This window comes from Gigantopelta aegis, chromosome 6 (genome assembly GCF_016097555.1).
Source record: "Gigantopelta aegis isolate Gae_Host chromosome 6, Gae_host_genome, whole genome shotgun sequence".
NCBI lineage: Eukaryota > Metazoa > Mollusca > Gastropoda > Neomphalida > Peltospiridae > Gigantopelta > Gigantopelta aegis.
Genome location: NC_054704.1, coordinates 93,548,439 through 93,563,631, shown reverse-complemented (window position 1 = coordinate 93,563,631; position 15,193 = coordinate 93,548,439). Strand labels below are relative to the sequence as shown.

Here is a 15,193-nt window from a genome sequence, read left to right as displayed (position 1 = left end):
ATCTGCACAGTGTTGTCTTGGAAAGATTTTGAAATATTTAAAGGAAAAAAAATCAATCATTAGATTTTACTTCATTTTTAATTAAATATTAAACTTAAATTTAAATTTTTGAAAAACAAAAAAATCTAAAACTGTAAAATTTTGCATTTTAGATATGATAAGTGGAGGCTTAGTAAAGATATGGTGACTGAATTCATGATCCATTATTAGAAATGTGTCAGAGGGATGGTGAAAGTCACAAAATTGGGGCCATTTGCAACAAATGTTTACACACTAATTCAGGGAAAATTAGACATGATAGGCCTCATATTCAATTTTGACCTGCTGTATTACTTAATCTACTTCATTTACTGTATTAGACATGTAGCCACTTTGTAAAAGGCAAAACAGTCCATATAAATGCATATTAATATGAATATGCCCTACAGATATTACTTAGGTATACACCATAATATTTTTTTTTGTTGACGACAACTTTGAAAATGAAGATTTTGTCACAAAATGCTGATATAAATCCTACCAAGAGGTACTTGCACCATATTTTTCAGTTTCCAGTGATAACTGTTAACAAGTGTAGTCATGTGCCAGTGTCTGGGATACCTCAGTGTAGTATTTCTTGATTGGAAGGATGTTTGTAGTAATGACCACTGAATATGCATTATGGATTATTCTGCCATATGTATTACAAGCCAAATGTTAACCTTTTTGGCACATTTTCTGCAATAAACTTGACAAGTATACCAGCATCTGAATTACTGAACACAATAAATACATTCAGACAGCATAGAATATTAGCCTATTAGATTTTCTAAGGATAAAAGACCATTTTTGAAAAATGACTGAAATGTGTAATTTACATAAATGTAGGTGAAATGTATTATTAGAGTACTTAATCTTGTTAAAAACTGTATACTATTTATTTAAAGTGTTTAATTACATTTAGTAGTGATATATTCATTATATTTAGATCTTCTGTCCAATTGCAATAATTGAGAAACTCTTTAAAATTCAATATGTAAAAAAAATCAAAATCTCAATATTGACTAACAAAATCCAACTTTTGCTCTTTTTTACCAAATTATTAGCTCAAAACTGTTAAAAAATATTGCAACAACCTGTAGTAACATCAGAGGTCATTTTATGCTATTTTGGAGGATATTGAAATTTAAAAGTTGAAACTTTTAATTTTAATTTTTAATAAATTCAAAAAAAATGTTTTTTAATTTAATAAAATATTTAGAAAATAAATAAATTAGTTTTCATATTCCTTGTGGTATGCACAATCAGTCTGTGTAATTTCACCTCTCTGGTTATAATACTTTCATCAGAATCAAGCATTTAACCGGTGTAATGTGTGAACTATATCAGGCCTCAGACCACAATTAATTTCGCTATATGTTTCTATATAGCCTTAGTGGCTATAACATTTTTATTAATATCAGCAGGCCCGTGAAGTTTTGTATGTACCTTTGCCTGCATGGGGGACACACACCCTGAAAAGGACAACCCCTGTTGTCCAGCTCTTTCTCCCAGCATATTGGTTTAAACAGACACACCCTCTAAACCAGGCCGGAGTACACCCATTTTACACAAAAAGCACTACTTTTGCATGGGCCGGAATTACCACAAACAAGTCTTCAATGTCAACAAGTTACACATGTTTACAAACTACATGCTATCCCCTGTCACTTCAGTCAAACAGTTGCCACTTCATAGCTGTCTGCCATGAAATAATCACAGTCAAACAGCAGACTACTTGCGCGGTGAAACTTCCGGATTTTGGACAACCAAATGGGAAGATAACTGTAATCTGAGGCCATCTGCTCTATCTGATGTATGTAAAATTGCTTAGATGTTTTGATAAATAGAATAAATAAATATTTTTGATACTTCTGATTTATTTCCACTCGCATTACACACTTTATAAAGACTGACGAAAAGCATTGTATAAAATAATTAAATATGATGAAGATAGATCTATACAATAATAAAAGTTCTCGATCTAATAATAATAATAATGGAATACTCTCCCCCCCCCGCTTAAATATGACAGTACATATAACGGCGTTTGATCATAACGGAAAATATCAGCTGAAGACATATGTCGAATTCAGTTCTACTTAAGCCTTGATGTACCGCACCAGACGTGGAACAGGTTAGGACGGGAAAAACATCGAGCCCATCGACCTCAATCGATCCTGCGACCCAGCACACCTCAAAGTACACCCCACACCAATATAACACTGCTATGAAAATACAGCTCCTCTGTGCACATCCATGTGCGCATTCAAACGTCATGTTATATAAGGAAGCCGTAGAAGGGTTATAGTGCTTCAAGATCTATACTGGCGCACGTGCATTATAAAGTGGCACTTCTCTTACAGACGGAGTTGGAACATATAGTATCGTGCAAAAGATTAGCTCTTCTGTAACCCCCCCCCCCCTCCCCACACACACACACACCCACACATTTGACACTGAGTCATGGCTTAGATATAAGTATCCTCGGAGGTTCACAGCTCTACAATTTAACATCGTTTTGGAATCAGTCTGGTGTCGAGATGTGGTATTGAATATGCTTGTGGCAGATTTATAATTGTAATGTATGTTATGGCTTCTATTTCACGCATAAAATATTTCAGTTAAAATAACCTTTCTTTTGATGGTGAAGTACCTATGAATGCATGAATGAATTAATGTTTAATGACACCCCAGCAAACACACGTGCATCGGCTATTGCGTGAATGCAAGCTCAACATTGTCTAGCTGTTAATTCCGCATTAGCATGCATATACAATCTGAACTACAATTTAAACCGTTATCCGTGATCGAAACCGTATCTGTGCACACAGTGTCGGATTTATTAGGGGGCAATTGCCTCAGCCCCCCACCCCTCCGACTAAGGACTTCCTATAAAAAAAAATGTAATAATTATAAAATTAGTTCATTTTTTTTATTTGCTATGTAATTTAATTTCTATGTTGAGGAGCCCTGAACCTGAAGTGCCCCCCCCCCCCCCCCCCGGTCTAAATCCGGCCCTGTGTGCACAATGCAAAGTCGAATGTTCATTTGGAAAAATAGTATTTCTATCCAGTGCCTCATCTATAAGATAGCCACTCCCGTGGAGATCCTTTACTGGATTTGAAATCTAATCATATAGCTTCTTATTAAAATTTCCAGAGATAATGGATGAATTTGCATTCAAGGACTTTATGGTAGTGTAATACTAGCATTATGACAGAGAACCTATATGTACAGGAGTAGCAGATCTAGAAAATCCATTTGGACAATAACATGCAGCCGAATGAATGAATGAACGAATGTTTAACGACACCCCAGCACGAAAAAATACATCGGCTATTGGGTGTCAAACTATGGTAATGCAAATAAATAAAGTGATGATCAACATCAATATAAAAATTCAAGATTTAAACAAAAACAGTGTAAAGAACTGTGCAAAAACACAAATATCACAGCGAGATACTGAATTTTACTCACAACTTCAATTTTGTGCTGTATTGGCCATTCTTAAAGAAAATGTTACACCCCTGCACCACGGTGAGGTTACAGCACGCGCAGGTGTTAACATGCAGCCGAAGACCATAAAGGGATTTCTTGGATTCTTCAACTTAAAAAATTAAAAAAACTAAACAAATTATCATAAATTGGGGGGGGGGGGGGGAGCTGCAGTTGTTTTGTGGGGATGGATGGAATGCATAATCATCCCCAGCTTAATTCTGAGGCCTGGGCTGATGACATGATTAAAAAAAAAAAAGTTTGTTTTGGTTAACGACACCACTGGAGCACATTGATCAATTAATCATTGGCCATTGGATGTCAAATATTTGGTAATTCTGACACGTAATCATCGGAGAAAACCCACTACATTTTTCCTAATGCAGAAAGGGATCTTTTATATGCACTTTCCCACATAATACAAAGCACATACCACAGCCTTTATCCAGTTATGGTGCACTGGTTGCAATGAGACAAAAAATCAGCTCAATGGATCCAACGAGGTAAATGATACAATTCATCTGTTAGCAAGAGGTTGTTACAAAACAAACAAAATTCAATAAATTCCTTGACCTGTAAAACACAGGTACTAACATTGCAACCTTACCCTAGTTGATGAAAAATGTGATACATTTTTTAAAGGCATATTCTTCTTATAAATCTCTTTTAGAACAGAAAAGTATATATTATATTTGTCACCATATAAGAATCTCTTGAGAATTTTTTCTAAATTTAGGTGTTTGTCACATAAATAAAAGTACAGAAAAGCAGATATAATCCAGTAATAGAAATAAATGAAACCATCTGTATACAGTGTAATCTCAATCAAGTGGAAGATGAATATCATTTTCTTTTAATATATCCATATTATGGTTTAAGCAGGAAATATTTCATATCAGAATATTTTATAGTAAAACCTTGAAGAGAAAAATTTAATTTCTTGATTTCCACCCAAAATATAAAGTGTATCAAAGGAATAACCTTGTTTTTAAAAAGAAATCTGCCAGTTCAAATTGAATAAGTATTGTAATTTGTACACAAGTAGTGCATGATTCATTCGTTTTAAAAGTAGTTATCTTGGTCATGTGGCCGCAATAACTGCATAAATATCTTGTCTTGTCTTCAAAAATGTGATAAATTACAATTCCCTTGTTCTGGCTGCAATAATGGCGGGAATTTTGGAGTTAAATGATGTTGCAATGTCTTGATTAGTTGCGGGTATTTAAAAAATGAATTCTTTGACCCCTAAACAAACCCAGTTTAAGATATCAATAATATTGGTATAGGTGATAAAGTATCCAAGATAGTTCCAGTTCTACATTTTGGCAGCCATCTTGGACTCTATTTTGAATATTTTAAAATAATCACTGTTGCCAGTCTACACACCTCAGATCACCAGTCAGCACCTTCCAAAGATGCAAAACCACAAAGATCTGTGAGTACCAAATTGCAAGGTTAATTTAGGGCCATGACAACACCCCCCCCCCCCCCCCAAAAAAAAAAACAATAATAAAAAATAATAATCCCAACATCAATAGTTGAGCTACACAAAGAAGGAACATTCCAGTATGAGCACAATCCCTCCTCCCTCCCCTACAAAAAACCCCAACAACACCACCACCCCCCACCCCCCACAAAAGACTAACAACTAAAAACGTCACACAAAATAAGTAGTAATGTATTTTTATTATACCTTTAATGTAAATATACTATAAAAAGAAAACAAAATCCACTATGCATAGAATATACAAAAGGTTCAGAGAAATTCAGGACTTTACTTGGGATATGGTCCAACAAAAACGTCATGTGTCAAGATGTATTTAAAAAGCAAATTCCTGACCAAAACAATATTATTTCAGGGCTAGAGTAACAAAAAAGGATATGTATCTACACAAATGTACTTGTAATACAGACTACAATGTGTTGACATTGCTCCAAGAGTTGCTTATTAAATCTGATTTGTCTTCCATTCAGTATTGACATATACTTGCAAGAAATGCAAAGTAAACAATAAAAAATATCATAATTTGTTATATGCTAAACCAAGTTCACATATAGCACTCCCCATAATCACACCTGGACCCAATAATGGACATTTCTGCATATATACAACTTTTCTAGTATTTGACAACCTAAAATATTGACTTGTGTATTGTTGGGCAAGTTAAAAGCTTTGTTTTAATATACTTAGTTATATTAACTATGACAAATACAGATATTATAATAAAGGTAACAGACATCACATTCCATAAAGAGTAATGTAATAAATGTAGTATCAAATTTGGGTAGTATCAAAGATAGTAACACATATTGCATTGTTGAAAACAAAACCAGTATAAAAATAGATGACTAGATTTCAAGTATGTATGTAGCATACACGCACAGAACATGCAAATACATAAACCATAGATCATAAATAAGTACTACAGAGCAACAGACAAAAGTGTCAGATTTTGAGTATTAGGGTACAGTATGTTACATGGTCGTAAAATTGGACAAAACTAATAGATAAATAGCTTCATCATTTAGGCAAATATATTTTGCTCTTATCCTTAAATGAAATAATCTCAATAACAATATAATAATGCCACAATATATAATGTGTCCTGAGCTCCAAGTTAATTTTGAAATTAACTGTAAACATTAGAAGTAAGTTATGTACTTCATTACAAAATACATGTATATATCAAAATCGTTGCAATTTGCTTTCTTAATACTTACCATATTTCACTGTGACTGGAAATGGCAAATGATTATGAAAATGTGCAGTGTTTTGTGGTTTACTGAACTGAAACATTATGTTCAGAGAAAAATGGATCCTGAGGTCATTAAAATATCAATTCATACCCCACAACTCACGATTCCTTAATTTAAAAACAAAACATAATTACATAATAAGAATCAGTACATACATATTTTCCATCAAAGAGAATGTAAAAAATAACAAACATACCTTCAGCTGGTTATAAATTATAGATATACTAATATTGCCAAGAATATTCATAACACATCACAAAATATATGATTATTAATTATATTATGTCTTTGAACTATGCAAATCTGCATAAATTATACCCAGTTAGTGTGCAGTTTCTGATGTATAAATTGTTTGTCATACCCAGTGTGGCCTTTGGGGAGTACAAAGTGGCAAATATATAAGCAATGCCATTAATGCCAAAGCCCCTAGAAGCCTTGCTCAGAGCTCCAGTAAAGTCACCCTGAGGTCACGTGGGACCATACTAACCGTCAGTTTTAACGTTTTGTATATCTTCATTTAATTGTTTTTTAAATATGAAATCTTGACAAAGGCAGTGCATGGCTGATGAAACTGATACTTTTGTGTGTTGCATTAACTTGACTAAAATACTGATCTAGACATGGCAAGCATAAATCATATAAGGGTCTCCTTTTTGTCCTGTCCGGAAGTCCGTTTATTGCAAATAATGTTAACATGTCTGAAGACTGTAAAGATAAAAAAACTTGATGTATATTATATACTGTCCTGAGCCTAAGAATAATTACTAAATTAAACAAGTTTGAATCATTATTTTAGTGGGGTTTTTTTTTTTTTTTAAACTGCGAGTTCCAGACGGGACAAAAATAATTTGGATAGCAATCTGACCAATAAAATATCTTAAAAACATAGCACTCTACATCAGCTCAACAATCCCATCAAAAGCAACTGGTGCTTAAAATAACCATAACCAAGCAACACAGTATGTGCTGCAGACCATAAGCCAGTCTTTCTGAGTAAAAATATTAAATAGTTTTTTACCCGTACACCTACAATTGTAAAACAGCTTTATAGAAAAGTCAGCCAAAATAAGCATGGACTGCTGAACTTCAGCTCTACTGTTCTCATCTTGGAACAGGAAAATTCAATGACATGTTTGTATTAGAGAATATCTGTGGATAAATTGTTCAACAAAGAACATGGTTGAACATGGAAGTACATTTTAAAAAGTTATTTAACTCAGAACATAGGCATTGAGGTTGTATATATTTTCTTGTGAACCGTTGGGAGTTATAAAAACCCATTTAAATCCATAATTGTTTTATTTAGATTGCCTTTCAATGGAGGGAGGCTGGCCCCTCCAGTTTAAGTTTGAGAGAGGGCATTACCCCCTTGCCCCCTCCACCGCATCTATGCAGGACATTGATGGCATCTGGTTTAAAAGTTGAAAGATTTGGAAGATAGTTGGTAATTTCATGAAAGGTAGTTTTAATTTTTTTAAACCCCCAAAATATATTTGTAAAACATGTCATTGAAGTTTCTCTAATTCCTTATGAATATCAAACTTTTATTTAAATCCTAGATGTTGCAAATCCTGCGAATACCCAAAATACTGAATTTGTTAATTTAAATCCATAGCTGCTGCTGCAAATCTTGCAAATACCAAAAATACTGAAAACGTCAATTTAAATCCTAGCAGCTGTAATGAATGCTGTGCCCAACTTCTTCCTGTGATAGCCAAACGAGTGACAGGTCAGCTCAATCTCATACTCCCCCAGCTGTATATCCGTACTTCCGTCATCTTTACCTAGCAACAGAGAGGTGGTGTACGCTGCAATCTCAAACTCGGGACTTGTGCCAATGAAGATGCTGCACAGAGGCTTCCCCTTGATGCCCTTCCAGTCAAACTGGACGGCTAACAGACGTGGGACGTCATCGTCCTTAACCTGGACACACAAAACAAAGTTAACTTTCATCACCTCGAATTTATCTTGTAAACGACAATAACTACAGCAGAATCAATATTTATGACTGCTAAAAATGTACAATATTATCAGTTATATCCTGAACAAATATGTAGAACGCCATCCAAATTCTATCATGGGATTGTTAGTGTTTCTTAATCAATTAAAATAAGTACTCAAATCACACATGTTTGAGATAACATTTTATCAAACTGTGCAGGACTTCTAGATTATGGTAATCCCACTCCCATGGCTAGTAATGTTAAATGTTGGGCTAGTAAATAACTACCACTGCCATGCCCGACGGCTAGTCAAAAAAAGGAAGTCAAATGTTGCAGTTAAGTCTATTTTGTAAATATGAATATCCTGACCCCACCCCAACCCCCAATGTTAGTGTTTTAAAACTCTATCTCTCTCTTTAAAACCGCACACCCTAGTTCCATCCAGCAAAAATAAATTATAATTTGGTTAATCTACAAACCTGTAACACACTTAGATCACGTTTTTATCAAATGGAGTGAAAAAGCAGGTTTTATATCGATAAATACCATGGGAATCCCCGTGTCCCAATTGCTTGAAATAATTTTGAAAGTTTGTATTCTGATGTCACCGGTAGATGTCGCTCGAAGCACAACAATGCCTACATCACGACAAATTTCACAGACTTGGGGTGCGTTCTTTTCACCTCTCCTGGACATGTTCCAACTGTTCTGTCCTGATTGTATCCCCTCTCCAGATATCGTAAGACTTAGCAAAATTATTGGTTTTAAGGGTTTGTAACGTTTTGTATTGAGACACTTACTTGTCTGAACTTTATTGTTACTGAAAATGTTCACGAACTGTGAAGAAAAATCTCACAAATGAACAACAACAAATCGGATGTTTATTGCGCGAACCGTGCACGAGAAAACAAACCGAACCAAAATGATAACGGTCACGTGGTATACCAACATCTGTGACATTGAAATGGAAATATCCCGTCTAAAAATAGATTAGACCTTGTCTGCTCAACGTTTTTTTGTCAAACGTGCGTCCGTTTTTCAGAAATACGAAAAATGCATTTTGTGGTATTACAAACACCAGGATTACCAGGATTACCAAAAAACACTTCAGGTGAATGGAAATGTATATTCTAAATAATAAACGGTAAGTAAAGTGCAATTTTATTTGTGAAAAAATGGGTTTAATAGCGAAAAACAACGCCGTAATGGTTAACAACTAGCCGTAACTAGGGTGTGTCCCTTTAAGTGACATATCCAATTATTGCTATTATCAACAGTTTTAAATTCTAACAGCTTAAATAAAAATTATACTTGTATGATATTCTTGAAAACTTTTTATCTTAGAATATACCACTATTGGTAGTTAAATATGTATACATTTCAAAAATACTTACAGTTTCCCTGCGAAAGTAACCATGGTAATTGATGTTTCCTACTTTTTCCTCCAAATAAAACTTTATCCAGTTATGAAGACCAATAAACTCTTCGCCTCTCCCTTCACCAACAAAGACATGTTCAAAACTGCATGAGTCGTTTCCTCTACAAATATCACAATTTATAATATGAATGCTGGCTGTTTATAGACCTGCATGTGGATGTCTCTATGTCTCTATGTACTTAATACGTGTACAACATTATCATTGGAATTAAAATACCGGCCTCCGATAATTAAAAATGTGTGGGTTACATAAAAATTAATTCAGGTAACCAATTTCCTTTTTGCATAATCTATTATGTCCTGAATTTAATGCATGAACAGAAAATGAGTTACGCAAAAGTACATGTGTGTGAGTGACACATGAATGACATTATTATTCTCACAATTTTCAGAGGATGAAGCGCAGTCGGTCTAAGATCGATCCCTGTTGTTGGACCCATTGAGCTATTTCTCGTTTGAGCCAGTGCACCACGGCTGGTACATCAAAGGCCGTGGTATCCTGTCTGTGGAATGGTGCAAGTAAAAGATCTCTTGCTACTAATGGAAAAATGTAGCAGGTTTTCTCTCCATAACTGTGACAAAATGACCATATGTTTGACATCTAATAGCCAGTGATTAATAAATCAATGTGCTCTATTGGTGTTGTTAAACAAATTGTTTGTTTACAACACATGAATATAAAATACCTGTTTTTTCTCATACGATAGACTAATAAATTTTGGACATGTATTTACCGACATCCTTTTTTTCTAAACATCCGGAACCAAATGTCATGTAGCAATTTCTTAAAATCACTTTCATCTTCAGAGACATCGGCCTTGGATACCAGATACTTGTGTGTTTCCTGCATAACAGGAGTTTCCATGATGGCGTCAAGAAAAGCCCAGTTTTCCTTTTTCTCCTCAAATGTCACATTCTCAATAGTTCCTATCTCCAATTCATAGTTGTCTAGTAAATTTTTGAAGGCTGAAAAATTAAATAAGACTTCTCTTTTATTCAAAGTCCATGAAATAATGATATATAATATTATAGTAAATTCAGGTACCAATTATCATCACTAGCATAAATGGATGGACAAGTAAATGAAAAAAAAGAAAATTAATTTACATCAATATTCTTGGGAGGTAAAGTCCAGTTAAAATGGCAACAAACTTAGGCCAACCCCTTTAAGCACTCTGGCATATATAATATAATAAAGTATAGGTACCGGCCCTCAACCCCCACTTATTACACAGTGCTGTGAATTGTTCAGACCCTCGCCCACATTTTAAATACGTTATCTGGCTCTGTGTATTTCTCGTTCCAGCCAGTGCTTCACAACTGATGTAACAAAGGTCGTGGTATGCACTATCCTGTCTGTGGGATGGTGCATATAAAAGATCCCTTGCTGCTAATCGAAAAGAATAGCCTACGAAGTTGCGACAGCAGGTTTCCTATCTCAATATCTGTGTGGTCCTTAACCATATGTCCAACGCCATATAACCATAAATAAAATGTGTTGAGCGCGTTGTTAAATAAATAAAACATTTCCTTCTTTCCTGTGTAACAATGACAGGATCTAGTTCATATCCTACCTTTGTAAGTGGGTCTTTCAAACACATTTTCTTCATCAACCCAGTAGAAGAGTTTGTCATATGCATAGTCACGGCTTACGTTCCGGGTACTTGTCACATAGCCTAAAACAAAAACAAAAACAAATTGAATGTTTTTTTGTGATCAGTTGAAACTACCGAATATCACTTTCATGGTTTCTGTAGATCTATATATTTCATTGCAATGTATATAATGAAACATTTTATAACATTGTAAAAAGTACTAATAACAGATAACATTGTGACACAGCATGTAATACAATGTAGCACATTGTAGGTACTCTTTGATAAAACCAATCATTAGATACCAGTACATAATAAAAGAAATTACTGTTTTTATGGACAGTGATTTTATGAAACCCGTTTGACTTTTAGTTCAAGTAAGATCTCGTTCAAGTATAATGCTTCCCCCTCCATCCCACCCCAATAAATGTTGGGAAACAGTGGACCCTACTGATTATAATAAAACTTTGTACTGTTTAATGATGCTTTTAACTTTAACACACTGATAAAATGTGACTATAGCTTAACTGTACAGTTAACACATGTATGTATTTAGTGTACCTAATGTTGTTTCCAGCAGGGCTTGAAACTCGCCAAAAAATATGGTGCCCCAAAATATAATAATGGATGTTGGCAAATTGAGGTAAGCAAACCACGAGCAAGATTTTAATGTGGAATAAATATATGCAATACAAATATTAATAGTGGCTCATATGTTATAGCTCTACAGAAGATCACCCAAATAATATTATTTTGGCAACTAATGCCATTATTTTTTAATATTTAATTCGCCCAAACAGGACATTGGTTGCCATGGCGACCTAGCGACAGGACGTTTTGAGCCCTGTTCAAGTATTATAAAGTTTACCTTGCAGATCCAGTTCATAATCGACACCTGGAAAACACTTATTTGTATCCAGTTCCCAAAGCTTGGTCAGCTGTTCTGACAAGTCAGGGTCAGGAGTGAAGCTGAAAAACGATCAAGAAAAATTAATAATAATAACAAAACAAAAAACATACATTGTGAAAAATAAAACGCAATATTTTCAAAATGCAGGTACAAAGGATTTCGGAGGCCATTATTTGGAAAGTAAACAGTCAATAGCAAAAATGTATCGGTGTTTTGGGTTTTTTTTAAAGTGAACTCACATGTACATGTATACTTAATAATACCAACATCATACATGTAGTTTTTTTCAAAGGGGAATTACAGGTGTAAGGAAGGTGCCAAAACGTTGGGGGCATACACACATATATATACATGTACAGTCAAACTTCGATAACTCGATCTTGAAGGGGATGAGGAAATAGATTAACTTTCAGGGAGTTTCCGAAACTAATATATAAGAGTTCATATCTGAAACTGGAAGGAAATGATATAATGAACGTTGATGTATTTTGCAGATGTCAAAACATGGTGGAATGTGACAAATAAATAAAACACTGAACACCGAATAACACTCAGTACATTTGTTTTTCACAAAATTATTTTTAATTATTTTAAATAGGAAAAATCATTAAAAAGCACTAATGTAAATCAGGAACTAACATTTATAAAAAAGAAACAATGCAAACAATTATTACAAGTGCTCTTTGAAGTTAACCTGTAATTCTGTAATTATGTATTACGGAGCGAGGCTCTCCGCCATGTACGAACACGGACAACCAAACACAGGATCATTTCGTTCCGCTTAGCCGGCGATCTATTATTCTGTAATTATTACCTTAATTCCATACAGCCCAGATCATGCGAGACAGGCGCGCTTTGTCTGATTGACCAGATTGACAATTAATTTGTCTTTAAAATACTATCGACAACGAGTTTGATCAATCCACATGCGTTAAATTTTTGAGAGATCGAAGGTGGAGTTATCGAGGTTTGACTATATACATAAATACATGTATAAATATATAAAAACCATAGAAAGCAATGTTTTATTTAACAATGCACTCAACACATTTTATTTAGTTATATGGTGTCAAACACATGGTTAAGGACCACACAGATAATGAGAGAGGAAACCCGCTGTCGTCACTTCATGGGCTACTTTTTTTGATTAGTAGCAAGGGATCTTTTATATGCACCATCCCATAGAGAGGGTAGTACATACCATGGCCGTTGATATACCAGTCATGGTGCACTGGCTGGAACGAGAAATAGCTCAATGGGCCCACCGACAGGGATCGATCCCAGACTGACCGCACAGCGAGCGAGCGCTGTATAAAAACCATAGCTGCTGCTACAAAGTGTGTGTGTGGGGGGTGGGTACATGCTTCCTGCACCAGTGGGTATGTGGAGCATTTTGCAGGGTAATGACTAAATTTTATTTAAATAAATTTCTGGTAAAATTCCTTGCAAAATCCCATGTAGGTTGCTGCATGAATTTCATAAATTTATCTTATGTGCATACATTTTCTCTATTAATGGATAGTTAACAATTAAAGTTTGTTTTGTGTAAAGACACCACTAGAGTACATTGATTAACTAATGATGACCTATTGGATTCTGATACATTGTATTAGAGGACATATGCTAAATTTATCCATTAGCAGCAATGGATCTTTTATAAGCACTTTCCCATAGACAGGATAAACAACTTGTGGGAGCACTGGTTGGAATGAAAAAACACCCCAATCATACTGTCTTCAATAATTCAGGATGTTTGCGTATCTTTAAAAGTGGGCTGTTGGGAGGAAAATAGGCAGCTATATCTACTAGTTAAGTGAAATGATACATGTGTATAATTGTAAGTCTTTAAATATAAGCAGTGGTAGAGATTTATAAGTTATTAGGAGGGTGTCTGTAACAGGTGTAACATTAATATGTCATGCAGTCTGGTGGCATTAATAAATAAAACATTATACAAAGGTAAAGTCTAATCGACCCAAATTAAAGGACCCTATCTAAATCTGTATCTGGTTAATGCTGAATACTGGCAATTATTACTAATTATGCCTTGAAAACATGTATGCCTTTTTTTCATCCCAGATAAAAGATGTGTCATTATAAAATACTTCATGATATGACTTATAATAAACAAAGAAAAAAGAACAAAAAAAACCCCCAACAACGTATGTATGTATGCCCACATAAGACTGTCAGATCAAATGTCAGAATTTAACATGCTTATATCAAATTAATGTTCAAACACACTCACTGGGGGCACAGACCAACTTCCACCAGAAAATGTGTCCAAATGAGAGAAAAAAAAACCCAAAAAAAATTCATGACATAATGAAAACCGAAAATTTGGACCATTTCATATAATAATTGATATTTTGTTTTAAAATAACTCGGTTTCAGCATTTTAAAAAATTTTAACAGAGAATTTTCCAAAATTAATTTTCTCGTCACCCTGAACTACATGTTGTTCTACATTAGCTGAAACAGTACTGAAATGAAACAAAAAGAGTTCCGAATGTTCCAGCATGCTAATACTATCAGTAGCCCTATCACTAAAGTTCTAAACCTCAGCCTGAATATTATATACTGAATGCTGGAATTACTAGAAGTCTTGCCATAATGATAATAATAATAATAATAATAATAAAAAAGAACAAAACAAAACAACAAAAACCAGGCTCCCTCCCCCAAGTGGTACTGCTTTAGCCAATATATTGAGGTACTGTTAGAGCGAAATCGGCTCCCTTTTCGACAATTTTCCTAGTCACTAGCCGACTAGGGGTTCGTTTTAGCCCGATCCCCGTAACCATGTCACTTTAAAAGTACCGTGCCGATAGTCAAATAAAATAAAATAAAAATATCTTTGAAAACAATATAATTTTTTACACACTTATTCCCAGAGTAATGCGCCATGTGGATCAATTATGGACGCGTCAGATCTGCTGAATGTTTTATCGGTTTACGTAGGACCCTCCCATAACCTGTCAGCATATGGTTCCGGATCACTGCACACAGATTCAAGCTCTTCGCAACGTCACTC

The 15,193-nt window shown here is 34.6% G+C and overlaps 1 protein-coding gene across 2 annotated transcripts; it reads right to left on the bottom strand.

Annotated features, from left to right (window-relative positions):
* Positions 1-5,183: 5,183 nt before the first annotated feature.
* Positions 5,184-15,160, bottom strand: LOC121374184 (poly(U)-specific endoribonuclease-B-like). Of its 2 annotated transcripts, none has more exons than XM_041501165.1 (6): positions 15,044-15,160; positions 12,118-12,218; positions 11,229-11,330; positions 10,389-10,620; positions 9,611-9,755; positions 5,184-8,196 (listed from the first exon to the last, which is right to left on the bottom strand). In XM_041501165.1, the coding sequence occupies exons 1-6, from the start codon at positions 15,064-15,066 to the stop codon at positions 7,936-7,938; spliced, it is 864 nt and encodes a 287-aa protein (XP_041357099.1). In that variant the 5' UTR covers positions 15,067-15,160; the 3' UTR covers positions 5,184-7,935. The 2 variants fall into 2 exon arrangements, with proteins under 2 accessions (XP_041357099.1, XP_041357100.1); XM_041501166.1 differs by lacking the exon at positions 15,044-15,160 and adding an exon at positions 12,974-13,001.
* Between the last annotated feature and the right edge of the window lie 33 nt (positions 15,161-15,193).